This window comes from Leptonotus elevatus, chromosome 19 (genome assembly GCF_054856555.1).
Source record: "Leptonotus elevatus isolate MCC_2025b chromosome 19, RoL_Lele_1.0, whole genome shotgun sequence".
In the NCBI taxonomy this organism is placed as follows: Eukaryota; Metazoa; Chordata; class Actinopteri; order Syngnathiformes; family Syngnathidae; genus Leptonotus; species Leptonotus elevatus.
The window spans coordinates 4,710,304-4,729,251 of record NC_141257.1 but is presented as its reverse complement, the minus strand read 5'-3'; the positions used below and the strand labels follow the sequence as shown (position 1 = coordinate 4,729,251).

General features: G+C 43.0%; 2 protein-coding genes across 5 annotated transcripts in view; both read left to right on the top strand.

The window, feature by feature from the left end:
• Positions 1-2,294: 2,294 nt before the first annotated feature.
• tent4a (terminal nucleotidyltransferase 4A) lies at positions 2,295-18,087 on the top strand. Of its 4 annotated transcripts, none has more exons than XM_086062124.1 (13): positions 2,295-3,277; positions 6,216-6,339; positions 6,979-7,025; positions 7,130-7,250; positions 7,911-8,018; positions 10,079-10,207; positions 10,350-10,557; positions 10,633-10,759; positions 10,851-10,954; positions 11,149-11,333; positions 12,881-13,039; positions 13,131-13,298; positions 15,131-18,087. In XM_086062124.1, the coding sequence occupies exons 1-13, from the start codon at positions 2,526-2,528 to the stop codon at positions 15,287-15,289; spliced, it is 2,391 nt and encodes a 796-aa protein (XP_085918250.1). In that variant the 5' UTR covers positions 2,295-2,525; the 3' UTR covers positions 15,290-18,087. The 4 variants fall into 4 exon arrangements, with proteins under 4 accessions (XP_085918250.1, XP_085918249.1, XP_085918251.1 ...); XM_086062123.1 differs by having other exon boundaries at positions 10,606-10,759; XM_086062125.1 differs by lacking the exons at positions 13,131-13,298; positions 15,131-18,087 and having other exon boundaries at positions 10,606-10,759; positions 12,355-13,032.
• Positions 18,088-18,260: 173 nt separating this feature from the next.
• Positions 18,261-18,948, top strand: part of LOC147157606 (adenylate cyclase type 2-like) — a 45,021-nt gene continuing 44,333 nt past the window's right edge. The window contains exons 1-3 of the mRNA XM_086062121.1: positions 18,261-18,310; positions 18,547-18,601; positions 18,792-18,864. The gene's annotated coding sequence lies outside the window, so the exon portion shown is untranslated. The remainder of the gene's footprint in view (positions 18,311-18,546; positions 18,602-18,791; positions 18,865-18,948) is intronic.

The window sequence follows — 18,948 nt, the reverse complement described above, 5'->3', positions numbered from 1 at the left end:
CTAACATGGATGTTTTGGGTATACGAGAGGAAGGCTGGAATACTTGCAGAAAACGGAACAAAATCATTCACAAAAAGGCCAAAGCCTCCATTTGAAACCTGAATCTCAGAGCTGTGAGGCAGACGTACTAACCACTATTCCGCCATGTTGCCAAACATTTTGGAAAAAAAGCACAGTTCTGAGGTTCTGGGTTCAAATCTCTGCTCTGGTCTTCCTGTGTGGACTTTGCATGCTGTGCATTTCTCTTGACTACGCATTACAAATATATGCTGACATAGCGGCTATCCTAAATGATAAAAAACCCTTCTCAAGACTACATTAAGATAACACAACATGTTTGCCAACCACATTGTGTTTAATTAAAAGTGGCTTAAATGGATGCGGAACATGTGTTTTGGCCTGCTTAGCATTCACGCCACATGCTGCGGTAGACTCGAGACAAACCGCATGAATCCCATCACCGCCAGTCCTCCTTGTTACAGTCCCGTTCTTTAAACTGCGTTTGTCAGATGCGGTCTGTTGCTTTTTGCCGTTTGGGTAAATCCCATAAACGATGACAAGTGAGGCCGAGCAGCCGTCGCCGGCCACGTGCAGCGAAAGTGCTCGTAACCTGCCGCCGTTGACACCCGTGTGAGATTCAGCTAAAGATAGGAGAAAGCAAGCTTGTATTCGCTGTGTGCATGGCCTGCATGGGTGTGTTGCAGAGCCGCATATTTGATCTGACTCACAGTTTGCCCCGGGGTCTTTTTTTTTTTTTTTTTTTTTTTTTTTTTGCGCTTTGCCTTGACTCCGGCACATGCTACACGTGAGCAGCCGGGGTCGGGGGTAAGCGTTACGCAAGAGGCTTTCCTCCTTCACTCCTTCCCCCTTTATGGTGTACATTATACTCACTTTCCCAGAAGGTGCTGCTTTATGCCTCGCCTCCATCATACAGTTGAGGCGTTAAAACGTGCAAGCCGGGACATGGCTGTTAACGAGGATGGGGGGGGGGGGTGTTGTGATGCGTGACAACACCTGCTGTGCATGGACGTGTTTGAATGGAGTTACCTAGAAATATGATTATTTCACGGTTTCGGTTTATATTCACCCCGGGAGGACTCCAGTGTACGTGAGCGGCATGTGAAGAGCTTGGGATTATGACCCACATAAGTATTTCATATGCCATCAGCCTTTCATGTGTATTGGGTTATGAGTTATGTTCAGCTGGAGATTTTTTTTTCTTTTTTATTGTTATACATTTAGTAGGGAAAGTGCTGCAGATTCCACATTATTTGAAATAGTAAAGAAAAAATACATACTATATATATATATATATATATATATATATATATATATATATATATATATAAAACTGTGATCAATCAAAAAATGTTAATGCATAATTACAATTAAAATAAATGAACTACTGTATGTATTATTATTTGTTAGTAATGCATTTATTAATGACGAGGGATGTTCATACCACTTTTTTTTTAGACTGATGCCAATGCTGTTCAAAAGATTATAATTTACTGCCCCCCCCCCCCCCAAAAAACTGTTAATTTTAAAGTAAGATCTATACATGGAAATGTAGTGTTTTTCCTTAAAATCGCATGCAAATAATGGCTATTTTCCTCTAATTTCTAGTTCCTGGTCATAAAACAGCCACCGTCGCGAATAGCAGTACTTTAAAATAAGGATGGTGAGGGGTAAGCGCACTCACCTCTCCCTATTCATAAATATATAAAATATTGAAAAACGAGAAGAGAAATAGAATACATACATTAAAAAAATGGAAAACACAGAATAGAAAAAAACCCACTGAATTGTTAATTATAAGTGGATAAAAAATGGATGGATGGCTGAAAAAAATTATATATATATATATAATTTCTACTGTGCAAATTTAGCCATATATTATTTGTTTATTAAATACAGTGCAGTAATAAATAAATAAACGAGAATTTAGTAAAATTGAATAATGTAAATGTAGATCAATATTGCTTTTTATATAACATGAATTACTAAAATATGTTTTTCAATATACATATACTATTCTAAAAGTGAAGCCAATTTTGTGCAAGTAATGTAAATGTTATGTTTTGATGCTAGTATTAAATATATATACTATGTAACATAAATAATTGTAATGCGGTGGAGGTGGAAATAAAACATTTTTATTATTGTTTAATAATAGTACTGTATTCAAAAGTGGGTGCAGTACCCCAAGTTGGCCTCGCGAGGGCTTACGAAGGAGTGGGCGCAGTGGTCGGAGGATCCCCTCCTAACGCGCATGCGCGTAGATTTGAAGAGAATACGCCATATTGACTCCCAATAGAAATCAGCTAGCGTTTTCCCTGTACCTAGCGACGTAAAGGGGCGACTTTACCAATGGTCCAAACGCGGTTTCACGCGTAGTTTTCGTGCTCCCCGAGACGGCGCAGGGACATCTTTCGGGACGGCGGCTCGGCGGCGCGCGGCATCACGACGGGCTCGCTGGCGGTATACCCAACAGGGGGGTGGGGGTCACCGGAGAACCAAGTTGAATGGATCCGAGGGTAGCTTGGATTCAGCCCGAGCAGAAAGGACCGGCGAACGCTTTATGGATGCACGCGTGGGAAACGTCTCAGGGAGTACGGACGCTCTCCGCCCAGCACGTCCACAACCAGTGTGTCAACTACGCTGCGTTGGATGTGTTGAAAAATGCCATGGTGGCGAGCAAGCGCCTGGTCGGCGGCGGCGGAGGAGGCAGCGGCCATCACAGCATCATGAACGGCGGCGGCGGCTCGGCTTGTGTTAACGACTCTGCGATATCCTCCCTCGGCATGGCGCTCTCCAACTTTTTCACCCCGGCCTCAGACGCGGCTGAAGGTAAGGCAGGGTCCCCGAAGGCTGGCGCTTCCTCACTGGAACCCCGGTTGGCAGACAGCCCCCCTTCCGGCTGCCAGCTGGAGAGAACCGCGGCTGGGAATAAAAACGTCGGCCTGCTTTTCGCGCTGGGTGACAGCACGGACAACAACCGGTACCACCACCACCACCACCACCACCACCAACTCCTCCATCACAGCCGTCACATGTTAAATCTGCAGCAGCTGTGCGCTCAAAGTCATCAGGTGACCCCTTCCTTACCTGTGAACCACTCTCGCCCTCACCACCATCACCATCCGGGCCGGAGGAAACGTGACAATAAGGCCAGCACTTACGGGGTTAATTACTTGCTTTCAAATTGCACTAATGGCAACGACGCGAGCACTTGGACGCCCTGGAAGACGAGAAAGTACAACCCGGGAGTTCTCGGGTGAGTCCAACACTGTTTCGGGGGTTACGTTACGAACTTGTGCAGGTATCCTGCTTCTCTCGTTTGAATGACCGGCCCGTACGCAGCGATAGTGGCGTAGGCATTTTGCTGAATAGCATCGTCGGCTAGTTGCGTAAAAGCACAGGCCCGCCAGTTCTAACGTGACATTTTGTTGTTTAAAAGTTCGCGTACACAAAAACAAATATTGTAACATGTAATAGTATCATTCTCACCTCTTAATTGAATCATAAGTTTGCGTGAGTGTGGAAATAACAATGAAAAATAAACACCTCCTAGTATTCGTTCTTTGTAAATAAACAACAATTAATGAAAATGAAAACCTCTAATCGTTATTTTACAGCAGTGGTGTTCAAACTTGGTCCTCGAGGTTTTGGATGTTTGGAGGTTTTGGATGTTTCCCTACTCGAACACACCTGAAGCTCATCACAAGCTACGCATAAGCCTGATAATGATCCTGTTCATTGGAAACAGGTGCGTTGGAGTAGGGAAACCTGTCACTGTTTTGCAGTACAGTAATCAAGTTCGATTTGAACCATAGGTACACAAACGCGTCAAGATGCACAATAGCCATACTTTTAGGGCAGGCATGCACAATACGTTTACCTACAATACTTTTCTAACAATCCTGCCACACATTTCACAACTCTGGCCTGTAACACAAGGAATTTGAATTATATGGAGACTCAGTACATACGTAAAAGGAATTCCTAGATTAGAGACGAACAACAAATAAGAGATGAAGGCAAATTTACAGACTGTGGGATGCACACACAGGATATCGTGACATTTCATACAAACATAAGGTAAGGGGGGGAAAAAACAATGCAAGACTGCTTCTTGAGAATACTTTATTTAACCGTCACCTTTAATCACTACAAAGTCGCACTGCGCGAGCAGAGGACAGTATTTCGCCTTGGCCACTAATATATGCTCCAGCTTTCCCCCTCCATCTAGCATCTTTTTTTTCTTTTTCTTTTTAAGGGACTTATTTTAATTCCCACAAAGAAACTGACAACATTGTTTCCCAAATGACAAGTAAGGTGTTCAGTGGAAGGCAATTAATCAGAGTCAGTCATGCTGAACATTGCCAAAGACCCTGGCGGCCATTTATACATTGCAAAAGCAGTGATTTATTGACATGATGTTGTAAAATTTTGTTTCAAGGTATGTGCTCCAACCTGGCCTCACCTGTGCAACTCTACATGAAAAACTTGAGATTCTATTTTTAGGCCATTTCGCCGAGCCATTTACACTATAGGCTAGCATTTCTCAATTGTGCCTTCGTTTTGGCTTGGGTGACTTCAGGGGCACATTTGGTACTTGTTCTTGCACTGTCAGTCATGTCATTGTTCCTTGGTGTAATGGAAAGATATTTGGTGTATGGTACAACACCACCTATGCTCCTCGGTTCGTCTACTGGTATTTATGCGTCTGTCTCGCTGGCTGGCCCAATGTTTTCACCAAGGCGTGGGCACATGGGCTGACTGAATGTCCTGCAGGGCTTTAGTAATTGATTGTGACAGTCCCCCTGTTCCGTATTTCACACTGACACCATGGCATGCATTCTTAGAGAAAGAAAAAAATGAGCGGCCACAGGGGTGGAACAGAGCCGCACTGTTCCTAGGCATCTGACTGCTAAGAAATCTTCTCGTTGTGCTGCGCCGCCACCAAAGGCGACCACAATCCGTTGCGTGACGCTGGCCAATATTAAAAACAAATCAGCTGTCACACAGGCGTCACAAAATCAAATGCTAATGTCACGTAAAAGGTTCCTATTCTACCTTATGTGAGTGGCAAGCTAAATAGTCGATAGCATAAAATGCTAACTTCGCCGTCTAAATCTTAGGCTCCCGGCTCAAATGCTGAGCATGAGCCGTTGAAAATCCAAATGCAGGTCATACAAACTTGGTTTAAGAATCCTATCACATCGACAGGAATGGAAATAAAAACATAAAGTTCGAGAAACATACCAATTTAAATCTAGCAACAGCACTCAAAAACAGAAACAACCAACTCAGTCATCCACCTCACAATGAAGATTAGTTTCTTCTTACTTGTGTGTCCCCAATTCACCTCACATGTCCGCTGCAGTAAATGCAGATCATATGTTATTACAACAGTCTGAAATGCTGACATCATGCCTAAAGACATAAATGTTGGTCTTTAAGTGTGGTGGGATTTGTTCGGAACGCAAGAATCACAACGCTTTGCGGCCAACGTTTTTTACAACAGTTGGTCGTTTTGTTTGCAACGGTTTGGCAGGGAACCGTACTTTTTGAATACATATTGACACGTTGCTATATTATGGTTTCTAATTCAAGGGCTGTCCAAGCGCAAATGTGTTTGCATTGTGATCATACTGATTCTGTTTTTGACAAATGCAAATGTGTAATTTGGATCCAGGGAAGTGCGGGCGCATGTGTTGCTGCACAATAGCTCCATTGTGGTGGTGGCTTACCAAAATAGTGATTTTATATATATATATATATATATATATATATATAAAAGTATTATAAAACATTTATAATATTGTGTTATACTAAGGGGTGTTTTGAATTACATGAATGCATTCCAAATTTAATTTATCATGACAATTACAATATTTTGTGATTGTCCCCCCCCCCCAATATATATATATATATATATATATATATATATATATAAAATATAAAATATTGTAATTGTCATGATAAATTAAATTTGGAATGCATTCATGTAATGCAAAACACCCCTTAGTATAACACAATATTATAAATGTTTTATAATACTTTTACTTTTTGCACAACTTGGAAAGTTCCATTATAATGACTTGAGTCTCTCGGATGCATCTTTTACAACTCTCGATATAATTCACAAGCCATTTTGTGTCAGCACAACACAGAGTAAAAGAAATCTGATGCATTCTTTTTTTGCTCAGACTCCACGAGGAGTTGATGGACTTCTACAACTTCATGTCTCCGCGGCCCGAGGAGGCCGCTATGAGGAAAGAGGTGGTGACCCGGATCGAGAGGATCATCAAGGAGCTGTGGCCCAATGCAGATGTACGTTGCAATTCTCAATAGCGTTTTTGTTCCAAGGAAATCCAAACAAGTCGCACTACTTCGTTCTCTGATATACGCTTGCTGTCAGGCAACGCCCCTTATCAGTCGTCTGATTTGCACCCTTGTCATCCATCGTGCTCTGTCTATGTGCCATTACCGGCCGCCCTCGCCGTATTTCCCAGACGCAAAAGGAAGGACCTCCACTCAGCCTCCCCTTCGGAGAGCTGCTTCTCGCAGCGCTCAAATGCAGCTATTTCTCTTCTCGCCATTGTTTGCTTGGTTTGGCAGCGCTCTCCACTTGGCACAGCCGCCCCGCTCCGAAGTGGAACCCGGAAACGCATTGTGCCGCTGTGTGTGTGGACATTTCAATTGAATATTATGCACTGTAAATCATCGCCGCATACTGAGTTGTTACGCAATACTGACGTTACAATGAAAGTGTCGTATTTTAAGGCAGCCCCGTTTTCGGCCAGTGGTTCAGCGATGATGATGATCCCTCAAAACAAGAAAAGTTCTCCATGTGCAGGATAGATTCATGGGTCCACTTACATAGCCTGTCTGTTAACGGGACACAGCAGAACTACGAGGACACATGATTAATGGGTGGCCTTCATTTTTCTCTTGTTTCTGCATTTGCAGGTCCAAATATTTGGCAGCTTCAGCACAGGACTGTACCTTCCAACAAGGCAAGAGAGACTCACAAATGAATCAATCAATGAGGCATTGTAAACCTTGTGTGTGTTTTTTCCATCCATTGTTTTGACTTGGAATGTGACCCCCCCCTCCTTAGTGACATCGACTTGGTGGTGTTTGGGAAGTGGGAGCGCCCCCCGCTGCAAGAGTTGGAGCAGGCTCTTCGCAAGCACAACGTTGCCGAGCCGTACTCCATCAAAGTGCTGGACAAAGCTACCGTGAGTATTCGGCCATGCTGACATTCACCATTTCGAAGTACGCAATCAGATGAGGCCGGTCTCCCGTTGCTGATGCGATTAAGACCGAAGTCATGTCGTCAAATGGTTTGATGCTGTTATTCAAACATTTTCACGTCGCAGAAGCACGAGAGCCTCCTTTTAATGAGGAACGTTGCGGGGAAGTGGAAGCAGCTCTGCCAAATCACAACTTGGCACCGCTTATTATGCGCTTAGAGAACCCCTTTTTTTAGACTTCAAGTGGTGGTCAGCCAGAAATCTAAAGTTTTGGCCGCATCACTCTCGTATCTCTCCGAGAGGAGGAGTGGAGATGAGGTGCACTGAACGAGCAGACACAATTAGTGTCCCCCATCTGTTTGCGTGCGGGTGGACCTGCTCGCAGAAAACGTTTTGGGAGAATAGCTGATGATTGTTGCCCACTCCTAAGAAGGAGGGGGGGGGGGGGGGGGGGGGGGGCAAAGTACTTGCTTGTCTTACTTACTTTTTAGGTAACTGCTTAACTTGAGATTTTGTTTTTCTGACAGCTTTTAACTTTCGCTTCCTACGTTTGAAAACAAAAAATCTTTGCTTTCTACCCCTTAAGTTTCTTGATCGATGGAGAGCTCAAATTTCGCCACTTCTGTCTCTTGCGGCGTTTTTCAGGTGCCAATCATCAAACTTACAGACCAGGAAACTGAGGTGAAAGTGGACATCAGCTTCAACGTGGAGACTGGTGTCAAGGCGGCGAGCTTCATTAAAGATTATGTTCAGGTGAGGTGTCACGTTCATTTGATCATACAAGAAAAGTGGAACGTAATTGTTTTCTTGCTGCTGGTTGACTACTAAATTAAAATTTTTAATATAATCTAAATAATTTGTTCAGACTCGAGCTTTCGTTTATAGTAACATTGTGTGTAAAAATATGTTAAATTCTCTTATTTCTTATGCATCTTTTATTTATCTTCTGTATGTACTCCTACATATTGCCCCCTTGTGCTCAGACTGAGGTACCACACGCAGTCACTGAAATACCTTGTTCATCACAATTGCAAGACCTAATGGCGTTAACAATTATCTATACTATGTCTCGGCAAGTAGTTATGTTATTAGTTTACAGAGGTCGCTCGCTACTTAACGGTTCACTTTAAGTTGACAGACAGTTTTTGTGATTTTTAATTTTTTAATTTTATTTTACAAACTCTATTTAGCGAAATTCACCTATTGCGGGCATGGAACATATTACCCGCGAAAAGTGAGGAAACACAGTATTTGGAATTTTTAAGAGTACTCAAATGTAATATTGTACTTAAAAAGTGTTATTCGTTAACATCAGTTTGTTAAAAAAAAAAGAAGTAGTAATATAGTACAATGTTTTCCTTGCAGATTGCATTCAATTCCATTTCCCCTTCTATGCTCAAAATCACTCTTTACCTCATTGGCATCACAAACAACACACTTGCGTAAAGTAAGCTGAAGTCTCATGAGATTTTGCTGACTGACAGTTTGAGCTCCCGAGTTTAGCTTTTGACATTTGAGGCATATTTGTCCAGAAAATAATCTGGTTTAACTCCCAACTTGTAGCACTTTACGGGAATTTGACTCCGGAGTCTGGACGTCCCACTGTACCAAGAAATAAATGGCAGTTAGAAGCAAGCCATGCAGATGAAGAATGGACGAGAGCGGCAAAGGGGGTCATGCAGACGTATTTAAATCAAACCAAGCGCCAGTGGAGTCGCATAATTACTGTTTTAGAGTGGCATCTAAATATAGAACTTTGGAAATTCCCCACTGTGTATTGTGGCCGGCCAGCAGTTCAAAGCAATACACTTGACTCGCTTTGCCTCATCGGATCCTGGAAGCAGCCCCAGATTTCGTGCTCGCTGAATGTCTGCAAGGTTACCGCTTAATGTACTCCGAATGTCTCTCTTCCTGAGGGTGGATGTCTACCCGCTTTAGTCATGCTTGTTTTAGCCAACACAGCCCAGGAATTCCAGGTGCAGATCTTCGAGCAAGATGTCATCCTTTGGCTTTTGTTCGTGTGTTTACGTTGCGTCGCGCTTGTGCCGGGATTGCGTGTCGCGGCTTGAAAGCCCGCCACTGACAGCCACACTCAATCAACCCCCCACCCCCCACCCCCCGGCCCCCGCGAGCGTCGATGTAGTTAATGTGCGAGGGAGTGAGGCTCTGCTGCAGTCTTATCGTAGGGCGGATAGGAGGAGGAGGGTTTTCCTACTCTGGCAGCTTTTTTTTAAAAGTCAGCCAAGCCACAGGTTTTTGCAGCCTTCTTAATTGGAAAATGAACATGAATGTTTGCAGTTCCTGTCTACAGGCCTGCTGCGTTTTTTTTATTTTATTTTTTATTTTTAACAGAGTGCATAATAACACTTCTAGGGAGCCTCGTAGATATATTGATATAAACATAAGGTGTGGAAAAAGCACTAAAAGCCTTTTCGTTAACCTGCTCATTGTGAATGTGCTGCCGTGGCGGCTGGCAGGCTCGCACAGATGTGAATGTTTGGCACTGCGGCAGACCCGCCTGAGTCCAACATTTTTATTAGTATTATATATTTTTTTTACAATCAGATCAGGATTACGTTTCAGAGACATGTACATGTTGATTTGATCATATCATTTATTACATTTCTAATGACCCGGTCTGGCAAATGTCTGTAATGTACGTGGTGGCCCAAGACAGTGTTATACTGCCACACTACACCATTAATGTCGGACCCTGTGTCATTAATGTGATACCATCCTATTATTTATTTATTTTTCCAAACAATTCAGCAAGGTGACAACATATCAACACGTATTTCCCCGTCCACTTTCAGAAGTATCCGGTGCTGCCTTACCTGATCTTTGTGCTGAAGCAGTTCCTGCTGCAGAGAGATCTGAATGAAGTCTTCACAGGCGGCATAAGCTCTTACTGCCTCATCCTCATGGTCATCAGCTTCTTGCAGGTACTCACAAAAAAAGGAGAAACGAGACGAAGCCTTGTGTTTTATATATATATATATATATATATATGCAATAATAATCAAGTTGAAATCCTAGTTTCAGGGTTCACCAAGCAATGAGTTTCCCTTGCGCATCTTTCCTCAGCTTCATCCTCGCATCGATGCCAGGAACCCCAGCGAGAACTTGGGCCTCCTGCTGATCGAGTTTTTTGAGTTGTACGGTCGCCATTTTAACTACTTGAAAACAGGGATTCGCATCAAAAACGGAGGTGCATACATTGCCAAAGACGACATGGCCATGACCAACGGTTACAGGCCGTCCATGCTTTGCATCGAAGATCCATTGCTTCCAGGTATGTGTTTTCTCAGAGCATCGGAACAATTAGGCGAAAAATCAATAGATTGTATTCCAATTTCCCGCCATGCAGGCAACGATGTGGGCAGGGGCTCGTACGGCGCCATGCACGTCAGACAGGTGTTTGATTATGCCTACACTGTCCTCAGTCACGCCGTGTCGCCGCTCGCCCGATCGTATCCCAACAAAGACTCTGAAAGGTTCGAAACATAACAACATAGAAGCGAGTTGTGATTGATAAACAAAAAAAAGGGATGCCACTGATACTCTTCTCTCGTTCCTTTTTTGTAGCACCTTAGGAAGAATAATCAGGTTGACCCAGGAAGTGATCGACTATCGGGAGTGGATCATCAAAAAATGGGGTGGCAGAGATCTGGCTCGAGCGGATAACGGAGGTATAATTCTTTAGATTTATCTTTAGTCCCATTTGTAGTTCAGTGAAACCGTCATGGGGGGGATATGTTCCAGACTTCAAATGATTCCGCTGTCCAAAAAATCGGAGACTATTGTGCGTAAAACGATGGACCATGATATAATAGAGCGTCACTCGACTCACATTCCAACATAAAGCTTCATTCTGCATCCCTAGTGCCAACTCCCAAGGAGCCGGTGTCTGATCAGGACCCCGCCTGCGCGCTTGACAGCGGTGTCGGGTCAGAGGAGCCGCAGAGGGACTCGGCGTCCCCCCAAAGCGCAGACTCGCCAATGTCCATCTCCAGTCCCCAGCAGCACTCATCCGCCTCCTCTGTCTCCTCGCTCTCTGGATCAGACAATGTGAGTCATTTTATCCTTTAGAGCTCCTAAGGTTAGTGTTACCGCTGGTGGGCGCAAGCCTTCAAGACCCCCCAGCGCTGATGTGATCAAGGACGTGTTCATCCAGAGGAGGATGAAAGGAGTTTGGGGGTTGGCATGGGTGTCAGTCGCTGTGATGTCAAGTGCGAGGGTTGCCGTGGAGACTGAGAGAGAGGGGGGGGGGGGGGTCAAGGTATGGTGGTAATGAACAGCAGGGGGTACAGAGCCTTTTGAAAAAGCAAACGACCCTCGGCAGACGTCAGTCTTTTGTTTTGCTCTTCCTCTTCCCCCGCCACTTCTTTGATGTCGTTCTGCAGGAGTTTCACCTCCAGTTTACAACAATCAGAGCCCTTGACCTCACTCATTCTCACCTCTGTCTTATCGCCACGTCTGATGGGCCACTTGTTTGAATTCAGAAGGGCTTTGAAGCCATTGGTGGGCTGGTGTTTGTTGTCGGGGAAACATTGCACATTTCTGACCGGAATGATGATGTCCTCACATAGTTTGATTATATCCAGCGATACCGTCCGTAGCGTAAGGTCATCAAATATGTCCCCACTTCCTAGCGACCCTTGTGGTCACGGGGAGACTAGTTTGAACTACAGCGACAGTTTGAGATATGTGGTTTTGATCATCCAAATGGGGGCAGGGGTGGAGCACTGTTTTCATCCTTGGCGTCCAATGTTTTATTTTCCCTCGTATTGCACTGGACACACCGGCGGAAAGTGGTAAGTAGGTTAATCAAAATCCCCCGTGATGATGGTAAGAGCCTCTGGGTGGAGTTTCTGTAACCCGGCAACAGCTGTCTGGATTGAAGCGCATGTTGTTGCGTCTGTAACAGATGGTGGAATGTACACAGTTATTATGTTAGAAGAGAATCCCCTCAGCAGATAAAATTCCCACAACTAACAGTTCAGTATCCAGACATTCTTTGTAATGTGTCCCAGATTGCTCCGCCTCTTATTCGCAAATTGCAATCCAGTCTCTCTTTCTTCCTGCTCAGAAACAAATCACTGTCCACAGCACTGTCTTCAAGATGGCTACGAGCAAAGCACTGCGACCAGTGAAGACCGCGTGTGGCCAGCCACGTTATCGGCGCGCTGAACTGGTCCCTCGCCAACGACCTCGCACGTCCCCTGATGACAAGCGGAACGGAACTTGGAGTTCCTCCACTTCGGCTGCACTTGCATTCTTTGTCGCCACGTTCTCCTATTCCGGAGTTCCGGACGAATCCCCGCTGTTACTTCTTCACACTCGTGCCAGATGTGGCGACAGCCAACAGCTGGTTGTGCATCTGCGCAGCAAATGCGTACACAAATACCAGAAATACTGGAGGGAAGTTGTAAACATTACTCCAGCGGTGATGAGAAAACTTGAGAGAACATGTCCAGAAGCATCTATAGACGCATTTTGGAGAGAAAAAAACACTTTAAAACAGATTCATTCCTTTTAAACATTGCTCTGCATTAAACGTAAAGTACATCCCGAAAAAAAAGTGCCGACTCCTCGTTTGTGTACCCATTCATCAGGACTCTGATTCGGCCCCACCCTGTCCCGTGCCGCCGCCCCCTCTGCGGCCTTACACGTCATTCCCACCGCTGGGCCTTGCTTTCCCGCCGGGATTCAGCGTGTGCGCCGCCAAACCAGGAATGGCAGGACACCATCTGCTCTTGCCTCTTGGCTCACAGGTACACATGCAAAAATAACACCAATCGTACCTTTTGACTGGATTATGGAAGGCAGCAAAACGTTTTGAATCAAATTCTTCTCATTTGCCAGGCTCGCGCCTCACTCGCCGGGGGTCTCACGATGCACAGCATACCTGGCAGACAGGTGTGCATCGACGCCAGTCTCCCCGTCTTCTTCAACTTGCACCCCCCGGCCCATGTCCGTGCCCATACCGGCCCCCAGCCTCCGCCCAGCCCCCACTCCAGCCACGCACATAAGGTAGGCTCCGGACACAGAAACATTTTCTCCATCTCATTCTTCCCCGTCCCCTTTTCATGTGTTTTTAATTGCACTTCCTTGTGTTTGGAACTCGGAGGCGTGGCGGTCATTTGTTCAATTCATAGAACTGTAGTCACATTCGTAACGTTAGTTTTTTTTTTTTTTAGGTAAATGAGGTAAACATACTGCTAATGTCTAAATGAAACTTCTCATCTCACTTCAATTGACACCAAGATGGCACCAGATGGCACCAAAGCAATACTGTTAGAATAGGGCCGTAATTGTTGACGGAAAACTACCAATAAATGCCAGCGGTAATCTATTATTGATCTTCTTAGTTAACAACAAGCTGCCTGTTGGCCAGCATAATGTCAACATAACATCCATCAGGACTCATTTCTCACACCGCAGTGTTCCCACAATGTGCCTTTTACGTGGCTTATCTTTTACATTTCAGTATTTCCCTTAGCTGTTTGAAGCTGATCACATTTTAATGTCAGCCCGCAAGGGATTTGCAATGAATGATTACCGAGTCTCTTCTTGAATGCAAAGTGTGTCATTCTCAAGTCCTGATGCTTCCTTTCTTAAAATGTCATTTGCTGCTTGCCGAGCTAGCACAAAAAAAAAAAAAGACTACACCATTTAGTGGGTCTCTTGAAACTGTGTGTGTGACGTTAATTTCCAAGTTTTTAATTTACACCTCCTTTTTTTTTTTTTTTTTTCCGCACTTGCTTCCCTCTCCGCTGCAGGAGCGGATCCAGTAATTGAAAATCATTGAAAAAGGCCGAACATAAAGCAAGTGTCATGTCACTTTGTGCTTTTTTTTTTTTTTTTTTAATAGGAGTGGGTGTTTTGCGTTTGACCTTTTTGCTTCACGTCAAAGCATGTTAGCTGCGGCTACTTGGTACCAAACACCACTGCTAAGGTCACACTGTTAAATAAGTCACCATTGCGTTTGTTTCTCCATCCTTTGTTCCCGACAGTTCCATCATTTCGAGGTTACATTCGAGTATTAACAATATCAAAAGTCCTTTAATATTTGTTGCCATAAATTAGAAGTTTAAGTTTTTTTTGTTTTTTTGGTGCTAAAATTGGTGAATTAAATTGTAAATATACATTTAATATTTTATTATTTATTACATTTCTAATTATAAAGTAGTTATTTCATAACTAAAATGAACTTTACACTGTATATTATACATTATATAATTTGAATGAAGGAAGGAATAAAGAAGAATGAATAAAGCAAAAAGTGCTTAAAAAAATAAAAAGTTCCTTCATTGATTTATTTTTTATTTATTGTAAACTATTGCACAGTACATATTATACAATATATTATAATTTATTCATGTATTGCTTTCATTAAATAATTTATTGTATTTGATTTATTGTAAATAAAATAAAACAGTAATAGCAAAATGTTGTGTTCTTGTTCCATTTAATTTTAAATATCTAAAAATGAAAATGACAAATGTATTCAAAAAAGCTATTTTACCCACACTTTAGGCATTTTAAAATATACATTTTATTAAATTGGCTCCCATACATTTAGCTTTACTACTTTAACTTTATTTTACAATTATATATATATATAAAATATATTGTACATATTTGAAATTGAATATGTCAATTTATTAATTTTACATAATAAAAAAAATATGTATGAATTAGATGAACAATTTTGTTTATACAATTATTTTATAAATATTAGTTGAGCGACACATTTTAAATGACATTTTAAAATGAGACTGAATTATGTATTGAAATAAATTGAACAATGCCTTTAAGTATTCACTAACTGACTGACTCCGCCCCCACTCTGTCCACCTCAGAATGCTGTCAAGTTCAACATGAAGGGCTTGCACAACCCACCACTCATCACCAACCCGGTCGCGGCGACCCGCGGACACGCTCACATGCACACACAGTACCATCGGAACGCTTGGCGGCGCCGGAAGAGGGACACTCTGCCCGTCAGCCCCAGCAGATAGAAGCCAATGGTCCCCTCCCCCCTCACGGAGACCAGCAGTTTTCACTCGACTGAAGCGACCGCAACACGAAACAGCCTGCAGCTCGGCTACCGCTTCAGCGTGACCTTTTGCTCACCGCCTTGTAGCGTTTCAGTATTACGTTGCGGTCAGTATTTTTGCTTCCTTCGGTTCCGGCTCTTTCCAGGGCTCATGTCTTGATTTGTTTTTGGAGTGGCACTGAGGGATGCCGCGTTTGGCCTTTGTAGGCCTTTTACACTTTTTTTTCTTCCGTTTTGTGCAATATTTTTTTTTCTTTTTGCAACCTAAATGCTTATTTAATTTAGTATGTATATGTCAAAGGCATTTTTATACAGTTTATTTTTATTTTTGTAGAGTTTTTACATTCTGTTTACAGAACCCTTTGGGGAGTTCTGGTGAGAAGGAGCCCAGGTCAAAGACCTCTCCTTATCTTTTATGGAGGAGCTCTTTTCTCAGTAAGCCTCACGTTTTCCACTGCTCGACACGGCGAGAAGTTCAGTTTCTCATCCTGGAGACAAGTGGCAGGAAAATCGCACCCTGAGGTCATATCTGGGTGAGAGGATGTAATTGTGCTTTGGCTTTTGCAACCTCAAGATTGTCCATCGTCTTTTCGTGGACTTGTTGCTGCCATATTTCTTCCGTCACTGCCTTTTACCCCTTCTTTACAGTTTTTTTTTTCCCAAGGTGGGGATTATGGAAACACGTAAGGCAAATGGAGAGCGACTTGTGAGAGCGACTGTGGGTGCGTGAAGCTGTAAATAAGTTCCCAGGCTAGCACTCGAAGGTGCTCGGCGGTAAGGGGGCTTCCCATTTATAGTCCGGGACAGACACAAAAAAAAAAAGGGGAGGGCTGGGGAGTGGTCCTCCCAATCCAAGGACCTGAGTTAAAGGGAATTATATTTTGATTCCATTCAGGAATCTTGTGTTTATTTGATTGCCAGGTACTTCAGCTAATTGTTTGCAATGCCTTTCTTTGTGTTTACTGGGTTGTGTGTGTGTGTGTGCGTGCGTGTGAGCGCGCTCACAGAGAGGACGGCGCAAAAGGCTGTGACTCGCCATCAACACTACTAACACACGCCCGTGTTATTTCTATGCAAGTGGGTTACTCCGATTATCGTATCACGACTTGTGCATTCGAGGGTTGTTGTTTTTCCTTCCCCCCCCCCCCGACGAAGACGGTCAGTGCTCAATTGGACTGGACAGGAGTTAATTTATATTTGTATGTGTGTGTGTGTGTGTGTGTGTGAGAACCGCAGCCCCCCCATCCTCTTATATTAGTATGAAACTCCCAAGATGTCTCAAAAGTCTAGTTTTGTACAACTATCCGCCAAATGATAGGAGTAAGAGGATTTTATCATCCCTGTTCGGGGTCCGAGTTCGTGCAGTGTGTGCGTGTGTGACCTAGTTAAGTGCGTGCGGAACGTCTCGGGACAGTTTGGCAGTCGGTCGGGATCATGCGCCCAGAGAGCGACTTGCCCTCTGCTCATGACATTGACGACGTTCAATGCTTTTTACAGTAATTTAACTTGGAACATGAACGGTTGGGAAAGGTAGATCATGAGCTGATCAGCAACGCTCACATGCAGAAATGGTCTCACTCAAATTTGATTTATGGACTATATATATATAGCACCAGCTTTATTACTTTTTTTGTAATTTACATTGGAACAACAGAGCCTTCCTTGATTACAAACCCTATTCTAAAGTTCTGAAACATCTGCTTTTATGAGGAATTGACAATTAAATTAATAAAGCCTGCCCGACATGGATTATTGAGGAACATGTCAATTCCAATATTCCACATTTTCGACCAACCAATTAATTGGCTGATCATTTAAAGAAATCTTTGGATATTGAATAAAATAACTTTTTTCTCTTTAAAGGCTTTCAACTGCAAGGACATATTTATACTCTGACATTGCATCCAAATGAATATGGAGGATGGAATTCACACAAAATAGCGCTCTGCCAGCCATGATTTACCTTTACCTCTATACCCATACCTGCTGATCAGCCTTTAGAGAAATTAAGATTATATCAGTGTTTAATTGTCAAAACTCCAGCCATTTATTATTTTTGAAAATACCTTATATCGTCTGATATAATTGGCTGACCACTCAAAGGAGAAGGCGAGTGGAAATTTTTCTTTGCAATCATTTGTTCTCTTGAGCCTCCCATTCGTCTAAACACAGCATTCTGATTAATATTGCATTCATGGAATGTGAATTAAACCGGAAAAAAATCACCCATTTTCACAGGTGGCAGCCCAGGCTTTGTTCTGCTTTGTTCTTATTCAACAAATGCAATATTAATCGCAATGTTTAGGCGAGTGGGGCTGCATAGAACATGATTGTAAAGAATATTGTTTACTTGGCTTTCCCTTTAATCGGTCGCGCCAAAAAAAAAAAAAATTGCGAATGGCATTTAGACCGGTTGCCAAACATCTTAATGCAGTATACAATCTAATCTTATGGAAACATATGTTAGCGCTCACTCCTTGCTTCACTTTTAGAGTTCGAAGGTGAAGCAACGAGAGAGCACCAGCAGGCCGCTGAGGTTCTGCCTTTACGATGTACGTGGAGGTGCGATGTCACCTCCCTCCTGTTACAAATAGGACGGGTTTTTAAAAAGTGTGGCAGCCCCGCCCCCTTTAGTTTTCATCCTGGCTGATTGTTGTGAGCCAGGAACCACTCGGCCGGATTTTGTTTCGGGGCTGTTTTTCTGGACGTTTTTATGTATGTTTTTCTATTTTGTTTTTTAAATAAACATTTTAAAACTGCCGTTCACTGTCTACTTTTTGTTATGATGATGATGATGATGATGATGATGCAGCTTTGTGAATACCAAGGTTCGCCGCTCAGGGGGGGTAAGTCTTTCTTGTATCTACCATTTTATTTCTTCAGTGCAACAGTCAAGAAAAAAAATGATGTACTTTCAGGTTGGTTTGGAAATGGCAGAAAACTACCCTTTTGCAAGGATCAGCATGAAGAATGAAAGATTAATGTAAGTATTAAAGGAGACTCCCCTTGCACCCTTAAAATAGAATTAAAGTGCAATTCTTCTGTAGACCACCAGAGGAGGCAGTTGTACTTTGGTGCCACTGAATAAGTAGCGTAACCTCAGATAAATGCATAAGTGTTTCCACACAAACGTGCATATTTTTTCTTAAACGTTTAAGTACAATATTAGAGTTACAAAATATTTGTGTTTTGGATGTTCTCGTCGTCGTATTCCGCCAGAGATGTCTGAAATGGCAAGTGGATGGTGTAGCTGCTCTTCTCAACGAGGAAATTGGTAAATTACATTTACATCAACCTTTTGCTAAAAAAAATTAATTAAAAAAAAGTTGTACAATGGTCACAAGAAGAATATGCAGTGAAGCTGTTTTCACCTATTAGTGGATTTATGTATTTATTTTTATTATTATTTCCCTTCCCCCTATACACAGAAAAACTTAACTTTCCTCTGTTTTTCCCCCCTTCAGGCCAAAGCCATGTGTTGTTTAGGAACATTGCTTTAGAGCCACCTTTGACATCTTGGGGTCATGGAAGTATGTGGTGAGTGGATGAACTTAATGTAGTCAGGCCTTCTCTCAGGGTCAGTTTTTGCTAGCATATTCTTTAGGCTAGTATGCTAGCTTA